The following is an 18,938-nucleotide window of genomic DNA, read 5'->3' on the forward strand; positions in this document are numbered from 1 at the left end:
GCTGCTGCTGCAGTTCATCGCTCTCCTCTCAGAATTGTGTTAAATAAATAAAGGACAAAAGGGACATAAGTCCTGCTCACAGGCTGATTGCCAGAGACAGGGCATGTCCACATCAAGTATAAACTCCAGACATCTCCATGTTACTACATATCCAGTCCCTGATTGATCATCGCGACGCGACAAGATGAAAAAGTTCAGATTTTTCAACTTGGGGAAGAGGGCAACGCGATGCGATGCAACGCGACAATTGCGCCACAAACGTGCCAGTCTCTCAAAATCGCTTTATTCGCATCACTTTATTCGCGTCCATCGTGTCGCATTGTGTGGCTTGGATTATTGTGGCGCCACAACGTGTTCTTCCATAGGGATTACATGGCAGCTTCTCAGTGCCATCGCTTGCATGGTGTCCAGTGTGAACGCGGCATTATAACGATAGCTTCGCGTAAAGTGTTACCCAGCATTTTGAACCAGTTGGAGACCCCTAATGCTGGACTGCGGTGAATCAGAAAATAGAACATTGCAGTAGTGCAGTCTAGAAGAGACAAAATGCATGAATCACGTTCTCAGCATCAGCCATAGACAGGATGGGATGAATATTCACTGTGTTTTGCAGGCAGAAGAAAACAGTCCTTGTAATATCTAATGTGGAGGTCAAAGGACAACGTAGGATCAAAAGTCATCCCAATGTTCCTTACTTTGTAAGTGTGATGTATGACACATGAGCCAAGCTTAGCTGATAAAACTGATGCTGATGTCTCTGGATCAAGAACCATCATTCATTTTTTTGAAAGTAACGCTAAGATATCAGGCAGTCTGGCTCCAACTTCTATTGTAGTTGAGAGTTTTGAGAGTAATGTTTTGCCGCAATGATAAATAAGGTTCTTGTTTCAATGAACATGGCAACGAGACTGTAAACTTAATAAGTGAGTGATCTGAGACCATTGACACAAGAGGCATGATGTCAAGATTTGTGACAGCGATACCGCGAACAAGCACCAAATCCACTACGAAGAAAAGACTGTGTACACCCTCAGTGCAGTGAAAAAGAATCACATCAGAAATTATGTGGGGCGCACAGGCATGCGTGTGCACGTGCGTGTGTGTGTGTGTGCAGAGTGCAATGATACCAAACGTATGGAACCAAATTTGCACTCTAAATTGAGCCATACTGCACTCTAAATGCAATGCAACTCAAATGGGATGAATTAATCAATGTCATGTGACATACAAAGCACCAATCAAATGACAAGGATCCACTCAGCTGTTATATAAAAGAAACTATTACAACCTTATATTAAGTAGAAGAGTGCAGTTCAAGGCAAACACAAAGGAGGCGGTCCGTCCAGGAGAATGTTGCCAAGTCAGTGTTGCCAGGTCACCAGCCCAGCCAGCAGCAGCAGCCTGAGATCTTTCTTTGTTCACATTGTGAACAGTTCTATTAGTTTGAAACATATTTACAATCCTTCATATTGTTTTTCTGTCTGGAGCTTTTCTAACTGCAAAATGACATTGATATTGTCATTGGGTTTGTACAATCGACTTGGTCTCAAAGTAGAATTCCACCAGTTTTCCTTTTTGCTCCATTGTATGGGCCATCCTATTGAAACAGTCTCAAACTACATCAGAAGAAATTCCTCACATATAACTTGATGAATGGGGGGGGAAAAAAACAAACAAAATTTAGATTAGCCTTTGCAGAATTTGAGTCAAATGATTTTGTGGCACTTTTTTTGGGACACTCTGTATGTACGTGATCTCTCAGAACACTAGCCAGTCACTGTCACAATAGCATTTTTCTCCAGCATACAAGCACGAAGGGCTGCATGCCACAGGTAATTCAAATGAAATAAGCATGAGTAGATGGTAGCATAGAGAAGCTACAGGAGGCGATAGATACCACTGACTTCCAAATGTGGAAACTCCTCAAGCAGACAGAGGGTTCTGGCTAAAGTTCAGCACCCTGAGGCTGTCAGGCATGCGCTGTGATCAGGGCTCAGTGGTTTCCAGCTATCAGAGCAGCTACCAGTGAAAAAATAAGAAACCTTTGAGTACATTAGGAAAGGAGCTGAGAGTGTGCTTCAGGCAGCAGAATACAGAGGGTGATGGGGAAGAAGACATGAGCTGTCAGGGAGGGCTAAGCTACTCCATGGGAACAATCATTAGGGGATAAAGTGGTGAATATTGAGAAATCTTAGCACTGGGTGGTAGACAGTGGTCTGAAGGACAACACAGTGGCTTTGATTGTGGTAGTAGAACCATAGGCACTCTGTGTAAGACAAGACCCAAGTGGCACTGTGTGAGATGTTTCTCAGACTTGGCAGAACATTAAATGATGGATAAGATACATGTAGGGAACATTAACCAGTTGAGGAGCATAATCAAAAGTCTCGATGTTGTGCTTAATATGGACAGGGAATCCCAAAGTGAAGACGCCACAAAATTTGTTAGAACAACATAGATCAGCCTATTGGTGCGGGTGCCAATCCCTGAATACTGTAGCATGAAGCAGATCAGAGTCTAAAACTCCCCCTGGGTGGGATGCCAGTCCCTTGTAGGTTATTTCCACAGTGGTACAGTTACAGCTGGGTGGGTTAGGATGTCATAGTAGATGTCCAAAGACAGACGGGTAGCATGACTAGGAGGAATCAAACCCAAGTCTACTTGTTGGTGACTCCATTGAGGAACCTGCTGCTGAACTTTGAGACTTCCTGATCCAGACCAATTAAACAGGTGCCTGCCGACCAGCCAGAGACAAGGGTTGACATTAAGCAGTCAAGGGCTACCGATGGATAGTGTAACCTCCAGTGACAGTAAAATCAGGAAAGGTGAGCACGAGAAATGCAAATGACCAAATTGATTTGGGATTTGGAACCTCCTGAATGCATTTTATGTACCGTATTTTCTGGACTATAAGTCGCACCGGAGTATAAGTCGCACCAGCCACTTTATCCATTATAAAGAAAAATAAACCATAAATAAGTCGCACCGGAGTATAAGTCGCACCAGCCACTTTATCCACTATAAAGAAAAATAAACCATAAATAAGTCACACCGGAGTATAAGTCGCAACAGCCACTTTATCCACTATAAAGAAAAATAAACCATAAATAAGTCGCACCGGAGTACAAGTCGCACCAGCCACTTGTCCATTATAAAGAAAAATAAACCATAAATAAGTCGCACCGGCGTATAAGTCGCACCAGCCACTTTGTCCATTATAAAGAAAAATAAACCATAAATAAGTTGCACTGGACTATAAGTCCCATGGACATACAGGTATGTTAACATGAAAAGTTCAGATGATAATATTGTGACGGCTACCATTTTTGGATGCATATTTCACCAGTCGTAACTTGTAATCTGCACAGTGTGATTTTCTTTTTGGTGGCATTTTTTCGGGTCTTCTTCGTTGTCTTGTTAAGTTATCAGTAACGTTGAAATTTTTATTTTTCTATGGTACTTAGAAGTCGCAGGAACAGTCACACAAGCCTCGAGTGCCCTCTCGTGAGCTGCATTTTACCTATGGATATGTTTGTATTTTGCGGACCACATTGCGAGCCGAACCATGCAGCACCTACCTGCGCAGCTCATGACCACCCAGCGGTGTCTATCCAGCTCCTTCCAAGTGCAGACGCTAATCCTCCGCCGTCGCTCAGTGCTCCCATTCAACTCTGCTCACACTGTTGTCTAAGGGTTGAAGCTGTCTTGTTAGCCGTCCCAGAATAAACACCATGTTCGTCTGCTTCAAACGCTTTTCACAATCATCGACGCCAGCTCCTTCCAAGTGCACACGCTAATCCTCCGCCGTCGCTCACCCAGTGCTCCCACGCAGCTCTCAGCGTCAACTTAAACACTCTGCTCACACTGATATCCAAGGGTTGAAGCTGTTTTGTTCGCCATGCCGGAATAACAGCAAGCACCGTGTTTGTCAGCTTCACACGCTGTGGATGAGGTGAGGAATACGCGTCCAACGTTCTGTTCTGATTGGTTATCGCGACCAGCGTGACCTATAGGACGGCCGCCATACTACAGTGCCCATGATGCATTGCATTTCCTTTTCCAGTGGTCATTTTAAAACATAGATCGACTCTGTCACATAAAATTGTTTTGTTACAGTAAATTAATTGAGATCCTACCGGTATATTTTTCATTTATAAGTCGCACTGGAGTATAGGTCGCACCCCTGGCCAAAACATGTAAAAAAGTGCAACTTATAGTCTGGAAAATACGGTAATTAAGACATCAGTGGACAGTCTTAATATTAAGTTGAAAAATAACTGTCTAAAGGTTACATATTAATGTCTTCAAGTCAACCAAGTGCAGTAGGTCAGGTCACATCTGGGAGCATGTAGGGATGCAAGGTGTTGCCACATCAACCAAACTGCAGAACCACCCAGAGTCTTGGATGGCAACCACCTAGGCAGACAACCAGTCCATTCCCATCTCTCAAAAGTCACCATCTATGTGTTGCAGCCATATGATACATGGGTGTGACCTACAACGCATCCTGATACTATTTAATCCAATTGCGTGATATCACATTTCATTATCTTCATATATCTCATCTAAAGAACTGTTTTATTTAGTGTCTCAGTCATGTACAGCAGATGTGAAGTGCACTGGTATCCCATCTTTGCCACTTGCAGGCCCGCATCACAACCCGTCTACAGCAGTACCGGGCAAAAGCAGAGTTGTCCAGGAACACCCGACCTCAGGCATGGGTGCCTCGAGAAAAACTACCACGACCTCTGACCTCTAGTGCCTCAGCTATCAGAAAACTGATGAGGAAGGCAGAACTGATGGGTATCAGTACGGACATCTTCCCTGTGGACACATCTGATGCTAACACCAGCTTGGATGGACGGAGGAAACACAAGCAGCCGGCCCTCACAGCGGATTTTGTCAATTACTACCTGGGTGAGAAAATCTATAATCAGTTACGGTTAATTTTGTTCTCTCGATGGCTGATAACCAAGGATACAGATAACTGCAATCTTGAAGTCTTTAGACTGTTGTACTTTGAGACCTGTGAGTGAGAGTGTGGCAGGGTAACTTCAAATCAACTTCAGTCCGATGCTGCATCCGCATGTTGACGAGAAAAAACATCATTACTGTTGTCTGCTGCGGCAGACTGTAGATGAAGTGTGATACGGCCATTTTGATGCAACGCAACACAAATGGGACAAATAATCCATGTCACGTGACATACAAAGCACCAATCAAATGACAAAGATCCACTCAGCCCTTACATATAGAACTTTCTAGTAATACAATTTCAATTTGCTGAACATAAAACAAAAATGTTACACCAAGCCCTCAGAGCACAACAATCACTGACAATGCTAATCAGAAAAATTCCAATTGAAAATAATGTTTAAATCACTCCAATTATGAATGGTTGAAAATGGATACGTTTTGAGATGGGCTTGAAAGGATTGAACTGAAGCAGGCAGCAGTGGCACGATTGAACTCAGCTTGATGCTTAACTCTGTGTTTCACTCTTCAGCTCATCATCAGCTTTCATGCTCGCATCTTCATTGATATGATCTAATGCTTTGCTAACAGCCTCATTTTGTATTTTGTAGTGAGAAGCTTCTAACATTTTTTGTTTAGACCCCAGCTGTCAAGATGAAGCCTGGGATCATTATTGTCATTTTTAGGGATTGTAGTGTGGGGCTTTACACTGATGACCGCACTGCATTCTTGGCTGTGTGAAGTTATTGTTTCTCATCATTGCTTGAAAGGCGAATAATGTCTGGAGCGTGAACTGTCGTGTGAAGACACTTTCTCTGTACTAGTATGACAACAGATATGGCAGAGATGTCGTGGCAGAACCCCTGAGATCATTTTCTATTAGTTTGCAATGCCTGCCATCAGTGTTGGGTATGAACACATACTCTTGTTCTTTGTCCCACTGACACTAGAGCGAAACATGCGGATGATCCAGATCCAAGACAACATCTCTGACCAGAAGAGTTTAAAAGACAAGCTGGAGAGTGAGCAAGAAAAACTGCATGTGGAGTACAACGAGGTGAGAAGCAAATCCACTTCTTTTGTTTTTTGCTTGTTTTGTTGGGGTACTGTGTTGTCCACTCTGTTCAAGAGTCCATGGACTGAGTTTCTGGGGTGACCTTGACTTGACAGATGAGGTTTTTCTTTTACCTCATTTGTAACACTCCGGGGTCCATGGACACACTGGCACACCAGAGTCTGTTCTTCATCATATTTCTATAAATAAATCACAGACTGAATGTCACAGAGCTGCCTTGAAGCTACAGAGTTGGAGCTCCTGTCTCAACCTCTCCTCCAGATGATCTTTGATTCACAACAAATCCTAGAGGCTGGAAAGTATCACATGGCTCTGTGTCTCTGTGCCTCTCCGTGGACAGTTCACACTGAAACATGCCTGTAAGTGCTCATAAAATCTAAAATAATGTTCCTGTCTAACTGAAAACACTCTCTATTTTAATGTATAATAATTTGTGTGTGTGTGTGTGTGTGTGTGTGTGTGTATAAAACACTACTTTTGTGACTTAAAGAATTTGATAAACCCATTTCTAACACCAAAACAGTTTCTGCACATGAATAAAAATGTATTTCCACTGAAGATTTGAAGAATTTCTAAAAACACATTTCATATTTTCAGCTGTCGTGCCAAGTCATTTTTCTATGTTAAAGAAAAATGTGTGTTACATAATCAGAAAGTTGAGATTTTTTTGAACATTTTGATATGTAAAATATGAGCATTGTACTAAAAAACTAAACAAACAGAAAACCTAAAAATGGAAATTCCTGGAAGTATGGTAAAATCAAGATACAGTGGGGAAAATAAGTATTTGACCCTCTGTCAGTTTTGCAGGTTTTCCCACCTACAAAGAATGGAGAGGTCTGTAAGTTTTATCGTAGGTACACTTTAACTGTGAGAGACAGAATCTAAAAAAAATCCAGAAAATCACATTGTATGATTTTTAAATAATTCATTTGCATTTTATTTTATGAAATAAGTATTTGATCCCCTACCAACCAGCAAGAATTCTGGCTCTCACAGACCTGTTAATTTTTCTTTAAGAAGCCCTCTTATTCTGCACCCTTTACCTGTATTAATTGCACCTGTTTGAACTTGTTACCTGTATAAAAGACACCTGTTCACACACTCAATCAATCACACTCCAACCTGTCCACCATAGCCAAGACCAAAGAGCTGTCTAAGGACACCAGGGACAAAACTGTAGACCTGCACAAGGCTGGGATGGACTACAGGACAACAGGCAAGCAGCTTGGTAGAAGACAACAACTGTTATGATTATTTATTAGAAAGTGGAAGTGTTGTGTGGGCCGCTGAAGAGGAGGTACTGCTGGCCCACTACCACCAGAGGGCGCCCTGCTTGGAGTGCGGGCTCCAAGCAGGAGAGGGCGCCAGACCCAGAGGAGGTGACAGCTGTCACTCATTACTCCAGCTGTCACTCATCTACACCACCATATAAGCCGGACTGCAACTCCACCTCCCCGCCGAGAAATCGACTACCAGTACTAAGGTAATTTTCTCTGCTGACTTATACGTTGAATAGTAATCTGAACTTCTGTTGCAGCCGTTTTCCTGGTGCTTTCCTTGTCTGGAGGATTGGCGTTTGGTGTGACAGTGACGGCTTCACCTCGCACCCCGTCCCAGATAAGTGGTTGATCAGGAGCTGCACGAGTGTGTGTGATTTGGAGGTGGAGGTGCTCCCTCCTAACGGTGTCTGGACTGTTAATTACTGAGTGTGCGGACTCACAATCACACATCATCTTTCTGTTTTCTGCCAGCAGTACCAGGGTCGACAGCCGAAGACAGAGGCCACCTGGGGACTCGGGACTTGGCGGCTCCGGTGTTCTTCAGGCCGTTGGTGGTGGAGGCCGTGTGGGACGCGGCTTCTCTCTCGTCGGGCGTCTTCTATCTTCGAGCCTGCCCACACGTCACCTGGTGTTTATTGACTGTGAACATTAAGACACGTTTCGTTGTGTAATATCACAACATTAAATTGTTACCTTTTGGCTTACTTATTGTCCGTTCATTTGCGCCCCCTGTTGTGGGTCCGTGCTACGACACCTTCCCAACATGGAAGAAACACAAGATGACTGTCAATCTCCCTCGGTCTGGGATTCCATGCAAGATCTCACTTTGTGGGGTAAGGATGATTCTGAGAAAGCTCAGAACTACACAGGAGCCTGGTCAGTGACCTGAAGAGAGCTGGGACCACAGTCACAAATGGTTTAAAATCCTGCAGGGCAGCAAGGTCCCTCTGCTCAAGCCAGCACATGTCCAGGCCCATTTGAAGTTCACCAGTGACCATCTGGATGATCCAGAGGAGGCATGGGAGAAGGTCATGTGGTCAGAAGAGACCAGAATAGAGCTTTTTGGAATCAACTCCACTTACCAAGTTTAGAGGATGAGAACAACCCCAAGAAAACCATCCCATCCGTGAGGCATGGGGGTGGAAACATCATACTCTGGGGGTGCTCTTCTGCAAAGAGGACTGGATGACTGCACCCTATTGAAGGGAGGATGGATGGGGTCATGTATTGTGAGATTTTGGCAAACAACCGCCTTCTCTCAGTAAAAGCATCGAAGATGGGTTATGGCTGGGTCTTCCAGCATGACAATGACCCCAAACACACAGCCAGGGCAACTAAGGAGGGGCTCCGTAAGAAGCATTTCAAGCTCCTGGAGTGGCCTGGCCAGTCTCCAGACCTGAACTCAATAGAAAATCTTTGGAGGGAGCTGAAACTCCAAACCTGAAACATTTGGAGAAGATCTGTATGGAGGAGTGGACCAAAATCCCTGTTGCAGTGTGTGAAAACCTGGTCAAGAACTACAGGAAACGTCTGACCTCTGTAATGGCAGACAAATGTTTCTGTACCAATTGTTAAGCTCTGTTTTTCTGAGGAATCAAATACTTATTTCATGCAATAAAATGCAAATTAATTAATTAAAAATCATACAATGTGATTTTCTGGATTTTTTTTTTTTTGTTTGTTTTTTTTTTGTGTTTTTTGAAGAATGTCATTTCCAGCACATGTATTCCTTAATTACATACATCAGTCACAATCAGTAACCTACATACATCATCATGTATTTGATATTAATTTGATATGAAGGATCAAGATCTCATTTAAAATCTTAGTATTTCTTAAGCATGACTTGCATGAAAATGTCCAACAGTAATTCCACAGTAAACATGCTTTATTATCAACATTTGCCATTTAGATGTTACTGTAAATCCCCCCTCACCACCATAATTTAGTTGTACAAGTGAAGCACTGCGGAGCAGTGTGAAGCTCTCTCATGGAACAGGGAGTCCCAAACAGGAAGTGCCAAATTTTGAGTCCACAGTGAAACAGGAAATGTCAAACACTTCCTGGATTGACAGACCTCATGGCATCTCATGGGAACTCAGTGGCAAGCTCACACTGAAAGAGGAAGTGCCAAATTTTGAGTCCACAGTGAAATAGGAAATGTCAAATGTTCCACATTTCCTGGCATGGATGGAGCTAGAGCGGAGGTCAGGGTTGGCTTGGACTCCCCTGAAATCTGATTGCACACAAATGATTGACATGTCACAGCACCACATATCTGGTTAAAAAGAGCTGCGTTTTGAAATCAGTGAGTCACATTGACTGCTAGGTTCCTCCTGTCCAGTAGTTGGTGCTGTGTACCTCAAAAAGTTCAAATCCACCTTAGTAGAAGAAGAAAAATATTTGCCTCAGATTTGAACTAAACACATCGTTTGAACCATGAATTAATAATGACTTTGGTGAGTAAACGACTGTATTTTATGCCAGAAATGAAGTCCAGGTTGTTAAAAGCGGCATTTCTCCTTTAATTCGGGTTGCCTTATATATACATGTTTTTCCAGTGATTTTTAAATGAACAGGCAGCTGTTGATTAAATAACATCTTAATTTTGCTGTCTGAGTGACACACCAGTTACACAAATTTAGATAAATAAATCTAAAGTTACCTTCCTTAAACTCAAACTGAAAGCAAATCTCTACAACTTGGTATAAATTCATTAAAATATAAAATCCAGCTACCTGATGAAGTGCTGTAGAGGAGGATTTTCTTAAAAAGATGCGATTTTTTCAGCTACAATTTGCCAGAAAGTACATCTGAGATGAAAGCCTAGATTTGATGTTTTGGTGAAAGAAGCTTTTGTATTTCTTCATAATTGATGTAAATAAAGTCCAAGACATATTCAGTGACTTGGAAATGTTCATGTTTCCAACCTCTTACTTGTCTGAAGAAAACTTGCAATAAAAATGATTATTATTTACAGGTTTATCAAGTTTTAGAGATTTGCTTTCAGTTTGAGTTTGAGGAATTTTAGATTATTTTTATTCTTTATATTTTTTGTATTTCTTGTATTTAAAATGGCATAAACAAATTAAAATGTGTGAAATAACAAGTGTTGCAATACTTTTGGAGGGCACAGTAACTTTATCCTAACCTTATGATGAGTGCAAAATGAGTGTGGTATTTTTACCGTTTTGTTTGAGTGTTTAATTTTCACTGTTGCTGAACTTTGTGTGAAATCATAGTCATATCGTATATCATATAGATATGACAATATTGAGATATGATAATTTGGCCATATTGTACAGCCCTACTGTCAACTAGCTGAAAACTTTGAATGTTAATTCACATCTACATTTAAAAAAATGCTAAAAACAGAGAAGTTTCAGAAGAAGTCGGTTTCAGCATTTTATCCGGATATTCCACTGTTAAAGGAGATTTTTTTAATGAAAGACGAGCGGGCGGATTGCAGCGTCGGCTCACAGCCGCCGCGACGCTCCGCCACAGGACAAACACCTCTGTTGGAAGCCTTAAGGACAAGTTGGAACATGTCCAGCTGTTAAACAATTTCTCATATACTCACTCCACTGAAAGCCATCAAAAGCCGCCTGGATTTTACAAATGGTTATCAACACAGAGGTGTTTTTCCTGTGCCGCCGCACCGCGTTGGCTGCGTCCCGACGCGCGGACCCGTCCGCACGTCTTTCATTAAAAAAATCTCCTTTAACAGTGGAATATCCGGATAAAATGCTGAAACCGACTTCTTCTGAAACTTCTCTGTTCTCTCACGACGTCCTGGATCAATAGAGCCTGAAATGTGGAGGTTTTAAGCTTGAAACAGGCTGACGACGGCGCCTGAGAGCGTTGCGCGACGTCTTGCACCGTGGGAAGTCCTTAAAGCGACAGTATCACCTCAAAATCTCTCATCAGCTGTTAAAATTTTACCGAAAACCAGCTTAATTTTTCGAACCATGTCCACTTCGATGTGTCTCACAGGTTTAGAAAAAATTTTGATGAAACAAAGCGCCAGTCTCTCAGCAACTTCTCAGACAAAGGAATTCCGACGAGGGGCTGGACGACTCCTCCCACAAGGAGTGCTCACAGACGAATGACGTCACCGACAGGCGTGGAAAAAACTCACGCATGCGCACGAGGGTTCAAGCATGTCTGACGTAAAAACATATGAATGAAATCCATATAGTTTTTGAAAAAAATAAAAAGGACCTATACTTTATGGACAGACCTCGTACATTTTACCTTATTATGCACGGAAGTGAAAGTTTCGCACACTTTTTACACAAATGCTGCTACACTATCTGTCAAGAAAGAACAAAATACAACAGAAGATAAAAGTCTAAAGAGTTAATGTTGCATTCAGTCCTTTGCCATGCATGTTAAGCATTATTAATGGGGTGTGTGCTGCTAATTGTACTGCTTCACTTGTTTTTACATGACTTACATGACTTTGGCCTTGGAGAAGACAGTGGAGGAATATCATTAGAAGTCTCGACTTTGAGTAATGCAGTGGTTCAGTCCAGTGCATGGTTTGCTCTTCATGTTTGTGCACAGCATGTGGAGCTCTGAGCATGTACAGTGACTGTGAAATTAGAGGGACAACTTTTTCACATAGTAACCTTTGTAGGGCACAGTTGCAGTGAGTCACTGTTTCCTTCATAACCACAATGTTAACAAAACATTTATATGATCACCACAATCCCAAATCCCCAATAACTGGCGCAAGAGGGACAAAACAAAATGAAGCACTTTAAAATATATTCACACTGGAATAGATTTAAAACAGATTTTTGTTTACTTTATGACGACATAGACTTGTTTCAAAACATACTTCAAAGCAGGTGGTACAGTCATGTTGACTACTGTCTTCATTTTCATGATTTCATTTGGTACCATTACTTATCACACATCAGAAATCTGCCATATACTTGTAAACCAGCCCTCATGAGATACAAGAAAAATGGAGCTGATAAATCATACACTTTTCCAATCAATTTTACTTCCTTGGCAACTGTGGCAATAAAATCAGGGCGATACAAAAAAAAAAAGACATTGAAAATACCAGGCTTTGTATCGCCCTGCTTTTCATCCAAACAGGAGCCCCCATTTCTCGGCCCTACCAATCACACCCCCCCATTTTGTGTTACCCTGGTGACAAGTGCAGGATTCTGATACAGGATCCAGATAATTTCATTCATTCATCCAAGATGTCTGATCAAGGTGAGTGAGTTTTAGCTATTTCAGACAAGTATCCGGAACGGATAAACCATTTTTGACGAGCATGATACAAGTAAAACTTATCAACATCTGTGCTCCTGCTGAAGGAAAATCCTGATTGGATAACTGACTGTCTTCATGCTGTGTGATTGGCCGGTCACTCACAGCACCCGCCCCTCCCTACAGACACGTCTCTCTGCAGCCTCTCGTGCACACAGAGGCATGGACTGATCTCTCTCTCTGTGCTTGACTTGACTCTACCTCATGTTGCTCTCTTAGTACTCCTTAAGTTTTCTTCAGTGCGCCTCTATTTTGGTTTGTATGGTATTTAAAGTTATTTGGTGAACTTGTTTCATAATGTACGCAGTGCATTTGACAAGACAGAGCTGAAAATAGCTCGAGTTGTGTCGGTCACTGCCTCCACTCCGGTCGTTTTTTTTTTTTAACCATTTGTTTGCACTTAGTTTGGTTGGTGATATAAAGTCAGTTGGAAAACTTTGCTCGTACTGAACGTGGTGCTTTTGAGAAGAATACAGCGGACAAGGCTGACATATTATTTCCTTGTTTGCCATCACTGGATCTTTGCATGAATCACCAAGTTCACACAGATCATTAAAAAAGAAACAGTCTTAGAACAAACTCTCTCTCTCTCCCTCACTGTCACACACACATGCACATGGACACATACACACACACACACCTTAATATTCACTGATTAATATCACTTTGACCAGATGGAATCGGTTAATCAGTGAAATCACCTGGTGGAGTCAGTGGCTGCAAAGAAAACCTGCACTTTCTTGGCCCTTTCGGGAACAAGTTGACTACCCCTGATTTAGATGGTTGAACAGATACAGATACAGTTAGTGGTGTACCTGCTCATCACTGAAGTTGTGAGGCATCAAGACGTTAGTGAAAAGGACTATCACGACTTTATAGAGATAGACAAGAACATTTCATAGTTTACATAATTACATGATTTACCTGCGTTATTCATTCTACATGATTCATGTGTATGATTATTGTTCTTTATTTTTGTTGTGATATGTGATAAATATACATGTCATATCTGTATGAGCCCTCGTCATTCTGACTCGGGTTGATACAGATATATCAGGGCATGATACAGATGGTGATACATTAACAGATGTGATAAGCTATACGTATCTGTTAACTACCATATTCAAGTGGTGATAATGTATAGCACAGATCCATGAGTGGTACTAGGGGGGTAGGGATGTCCCGATCCGATCACGTGATCGGAAATCGGACCTGATAACATGGTTTCAGACTTGATCGAAATCAGACGTTGCATCCCAATCAGGAATCCGATATAGATTTTATCCTCATTATTTTGATCAGTGCTATTTCAAGCTCATTATTGCAGATTAATGGGCCTTTCACGCATCGGGAGCATCAAGAATCGGTCTAAAAAGCATTATTTCAATGAGACGCATTGCTTTTTAGAGCCGTTAGAAGCATCACGTCAAAAGCTGAGCTAAAGCAACGCTTCTGACGGGAGTGCACATTGCCGCTTGTCGGCAGGCTGACGCGGTCAAAGTTCAACCCAATCTTTTTTTTTTAATTGAGCAAAAGAAAAAACATGAGTTCAACCCAATCCAACTTTTGACGCGCTGAGCTGTGACGTAGTTTCACACTGTCCAACGACGCGTCGGGCCAAAACGCGGAAGACTAGTGGCAGAAACCACTGATCTGTACAAAACAGAAACGTGTCACAGGGCTGCTCATTTATAGAGCAGTTTTCTGAAGAAAAATCCTTGGAAATGTTTTTTGTTGTTGTTCATTACCTCAAATTTTTTTTTACTGTTTAAAAAAAGTTTAGAACACTTGTAATTAAATTAGCTAAATCAATAAATGGTTCTTTAGAAACCTTTCATTTCTAAATTAGAACCACCTGTTATTTCAGATTAGGTAATTTCTTGTTTAACATAAGGAACCTTGGACATTTATTTTTAGACAAATAAAATAACATGGAAATTTGTACATTTTTTTTTAAGTCTGGTAGATTATTACTTGATTGTTAAGCTACCTCAAGGACAAGTGCACTGTTTAAGTGATAAATAATAAAAGAAGGTGATTAAAATGAAAATATTATATATTTAGCATTTGTTCGGGGACTTGGTATCGGCAGATACTCAAAATCAGATGACTTGGAATCGGATCGGGGCCAAAAAACCTGATCGGGACATCCCTACTAGGGGGTGCCATAGTTCCCTGTGGATTAGCCAAAGCACCCCCAAGAAAATAATGACTCATTGAATACTTTCATCCCATGTTTTTAAGGCCTTGTGCTGTGAAAGTGTAGGAACACGGACCCACAACAGGGGGCTTAAATGAACGTTCAATGGATAAGCCAAAACAGTAACAATTTAATGTTATGACGTGCACAACGGAATACAGACAAAACAGGTTTGGAAAAACAGTCAATTATACGTTGAGTGACGTGTGGGCAGGCTCGAGGATAGGAGACGTCCGTCCAGAAACGAGCCGGATCCCACACGGGTTCCACCACCAACAGATCTGAAGAACACCGGAGCCACCAAGTCCTGGGTCCCCAGGTGGCCACCGTCTCCAGCTGTCAGACCTGGTACTGCTGGCAGAGAGAACAGAAACAGTGCAGGTGAGTGTGAGTTCGCACACTTAGTAATCCCTCAGTCTGTGTTCCGTAAGGAGGGAGAACCTCCACCTCCAATAACACACTTGTACAGCTCCTGTGAAACCACTTATCTGGTTGGGGTGTGAGGCGAAGCCGTCGCAATCCACACCAAACGCCAATACAGCAGACAAAGACACCGTCACAGGAAAACGGCTGCAAATGAGATCAGTCTATTGTTCAGTTTAACTTCAGCAGAGAAATTACCTTTAGGGTAGCTGATTTCTCGGCGGGGAGGTGGAGTTGCAGTCCGGCCTTTATGGTGATGGTGGTGAGTAGTGGATGAGTGACAGCTGGTACTGATGATGAGTGACAGCTGTCACTCCCAGGCGCTCCGACGCCCTCTCATGCTTGAAGCCCGCACTTCAAGCAGGGCGCCATCTTGTGGTGGTGGGCCAGCAGTACCTCCTCTTGACTGGCCCACACAACAGGACCCCCCCTCACCGGGCGGGTGACGGGTGTAGAAGTCGGCCAGGAGGGCCAGGTCCAGGATGAAGCTCCTTTTCACCAAGGAGCGCTCTTCGGGTCCATAACCCTCCCAGTCCACCAGATACTGGAACCCCCGGCCCTTTCGACGGACGTCCAGGAGCGGGCGTACTGTCCACGCGGGCTCCCCGTCGATGATCCGGGCAGGAGGCGGCGCCGGTCCAGGGGCACACAGTGGAGAGGTATGGCAGGGCTTGAGTCGTGACACATGAAAGACGGGGTGTATCCGCAGTGAAGCTGGCAGCTTCAGCTTGACTGCGGCCGGACTGAGGACTTTGAGGATGGTGAAAGGTCCTATGAACCTGTCCTTGAGCTTCTGGGATTCCACCTGCAGGGGGATGTCCTTTGTGGATAGCCAGACCTCCTGCCCGGGCTGGTATGCAGGGGCCGGGGAACGCCGGCGGTCTGCATGGGCCTTGGCTGCAATAGAGCGCAGGCTTCAGACAGCTGTTGTTTATCATCGACTTTTATTGTTCAGGATTTTTACAAATATCAACATTTCAACATTTTTATTGATTATTTGTGCACATTTTTTGGTGTCACCTACACTTTAAGGCACTGTTGCACCACAGGGAATAATGGTGTACTGATGGTGGGAGGTGATGGTGTTGTGGTTAAGTGTTGGGCTTGAGACCAGAGGATGCTCTGTTCAAACCCCAGCCAGGCCGGAAAATCACTAGGAGGCCCTGGACGAGGTCATTAATCACTAAGTTGCTCCCGGTGTGTAATGACCACCTTGCATGGTAGCACCCTGTGTGTGTGTGTGTGTGTGTGTGTGTGTGTGTGTGTGTGTGTGTGTGTGTGTGTGTGTGTGTGTGTGTGTGTGTGTGTGTGTGTGTGTGTGTGTGAGAGAGAGAGAGAGAGAGAGAATGCGAGGCATCATTTGAAGAGCTTTAAGCTTCTGATTCACATGGAAAAACACAATAAATGTAGTCCATTCATATACCCGTCAAACACAAATACTACTATTATCATTATTCACATTAACTCTCACTAAAATGTACCAACGCAACCTCTCCCATTTGTCTTGTCTTCCGTTCTCCACTGGGGACCAAACAGACTTGCACTTTTCATGACTGTTGTGGCGAATGCAGCTGAAAATAAAACAGTACGCCACCTTTTCATGTGGAGTGATGCTGTATTTGTGTTGCGCACTGGCAGGCTGTCCCCAGAAGTGGTCAAATCCCGCAATATCACACAGCACAGTGGCTTAATGGTTGGCACTGTTGCCTCACAGCAAGAAGGTCATGGGCTCGAGTCCCGCCTGTTGCCTTTCTATGTGGAGTTTGCATGTTCTTCCTGTAGTAGAGAAGCTTGAATCTTCGACTGGACTGGGTTGCTTGACGCGAAGACGTTTCGCTTCAAATCGCAGAAGCTTCCTCAACTAAAATTCTTGGTCTGGAAGTCTGACTTCTGTCTGACTCTTGTAGAGAAGAATAAAACAGAAGCCAACAAAAGCTGGAGTTTTAAACCTAACCAGACCCCTCCTACTGAGAGGCAGACTGCTATAGGCTAGTGACTAAACAATAACTCTAATTAGCAACTATTGTGCTGTAGTTAGCACCCCTAATGGCAGGACAGCTGTCCCTCTAATGATGGGATGGATGCCTTTCTGATGGCTCCCTTGATGATGTGAATGACTCATTACCATGAACAAAAGACTGAAACTCCTTTGACCTGAGTACCCCATTGTAAACATGGGATAAAGTGTGTCTCAGACCCCCTCCCTAGTTAAGGCTGGGTTTAAAACATTTCACAAAGAAAGCCTCCTTGACCCCTCTCTCAAACCATTTCTTCTCTCTGGCTAATATTTTAACTTCCTTGTCCTCAAACATGTGCTTAGTGTCTTTCAGGTGGAGATGAACCGCAGACTGAGGTCCACTGGCGCCCTCTCTGCGGTGCTGGTATAGCCTTTTGTGTAAATGTTGCTTCATTTCACCTATGTAGTGTTCGTTACAGTTTTCCTGACATCTGATAGAATACACTACATTGCTCTGTTTGTAACTAGGGATCATGTCCTTAGTTCACCCTAAGGATTCTCTACTATGGAAACCACCTGGACAACTGAGAGCCTACACAGAAACATGTTCTTCCTGTGTTTGTGTGGGTTTCCTCTGGGTGCTCTGGCTTCCTCCCTCATTCAGAGACATGCAGGTTATGTGGATTGAAAACTTTATACCCTTGTAAAGATCTCAATGGGGCTAACCTGGTTAAATAAGGGTTAAATTAAATAAAGGGGTTCAAACATGAGCATGTGGCTGAGCCATTTTGTAGTCTGATGAAGTCAGAACACCACAGGAACAAGAAAACGGGGGGGTCTAAATTTGAAATGGTTAAAACAAAGAGGCAGTGAATGATAGCAAGATCAGGGTTTATATACAGAGAGAAATGTGCGGCAGGTGAAGTGAGGAAATGAGTGACAGCTGGGATAATGAGCAGGTGACAGAGAGGTGTGTGTGGCTCAGACAACAGAGAGAGGCAGAGCAGGAGCGCTGTGCGTGCACCACAAAGAGAGTCAGGCGGATTATCACAGCTGAAATAAAAATCACTAGAGAACAAAGAAAATCTCACTGCAAGGCCACAATTGGCCACAACTTCTTTCCTTTGTTTTAATGCTTATGAGTTTGACTGTCAGCAGAAAAAAGTAGAAATGTAAAAGTCAAACATTAGAGTAACAAATAATGATTATTTTATGGACTAAATCAAGTTTTTTTTTTTTTTTTCCTTTTCCTTCTTTGAAGCCATAATCAGCTGTGATGAAGTTTGGCTGCACGACTACGCTGTTCATAACCAAAATCCACTGAGCAATATTTATCACACAGCTAAAACCTAACGTGTAACATTTTATTCCTTTTGAAATAAGTCATTGGTGCAGTAACTGTTTGATCCACATGTGCAACATACACTTTATTATCTGTGTAATATCCACTGTATTTGGAATACAAAGATAACAAGAGCTGTTCACAATCTTCATTATCCTGGTACTTTGTCATATATATGTACTGTTGTCATCATAGCAGAATTCCCGTCATCTGCCTCTCCATACTGTAGGTGACGCATTCATTTTTCAATGCACATTTATATTCTATACATGTGAAACCAGTGTAAAAAAGAAAAGAAGTGAAAGTGTTAATGACGAAACATGCACTCTCCTTCAGCACGTTCAACTTGAAAGGCGACAACAACATGATGTCAAAAAAAACACAAAGCACATGGT

At 42.8% G+C, this 18,938-nt stretch overlaps 1 protein-coding gene across 3 annotated transcripts in view; it reads left to right on the forward strand.

The window, feature by feature from the left end:
* The window catches only part of phf14 (PHD finger protein 14), a 340,053-nt gene that overhangs the window by 61,971 nt on the left and 259,144 nt on the right, over positions 1-18,938 (forward strand). For all 3 annotated transcript variants that reach the window (XM_034160315.1, XM_034160316.1, XM_034160317.1), the window contains exons 9-10: positions 4,647-4,917; positions 5,925-6,031. In XM_034160315.1, the coding sequence (XP_034016206.1) occupies positions 4,647-4,917; positions 5,925-6,031 (378 nt within the window). The remainder of the gene's footprint in view (positions 1-4,646; positions 4,918-5,924; positions 6,032-18,938) is intronic.

This window comes from Thalassophryne amazonica, chromosome 20, assembly GCF_902500255.1.
Source record: "Thalassophryne amazonica chromosome 20, fThaAma1.1, whole genome shotgun sequence".
Taxonomy (NCBI): Eukaryota; Metazoa; Chordata; class Actinopteri; order Batrachoidiformes; family Batrachoididae; genus Thalassophryne; species Thalassophryne amazonica.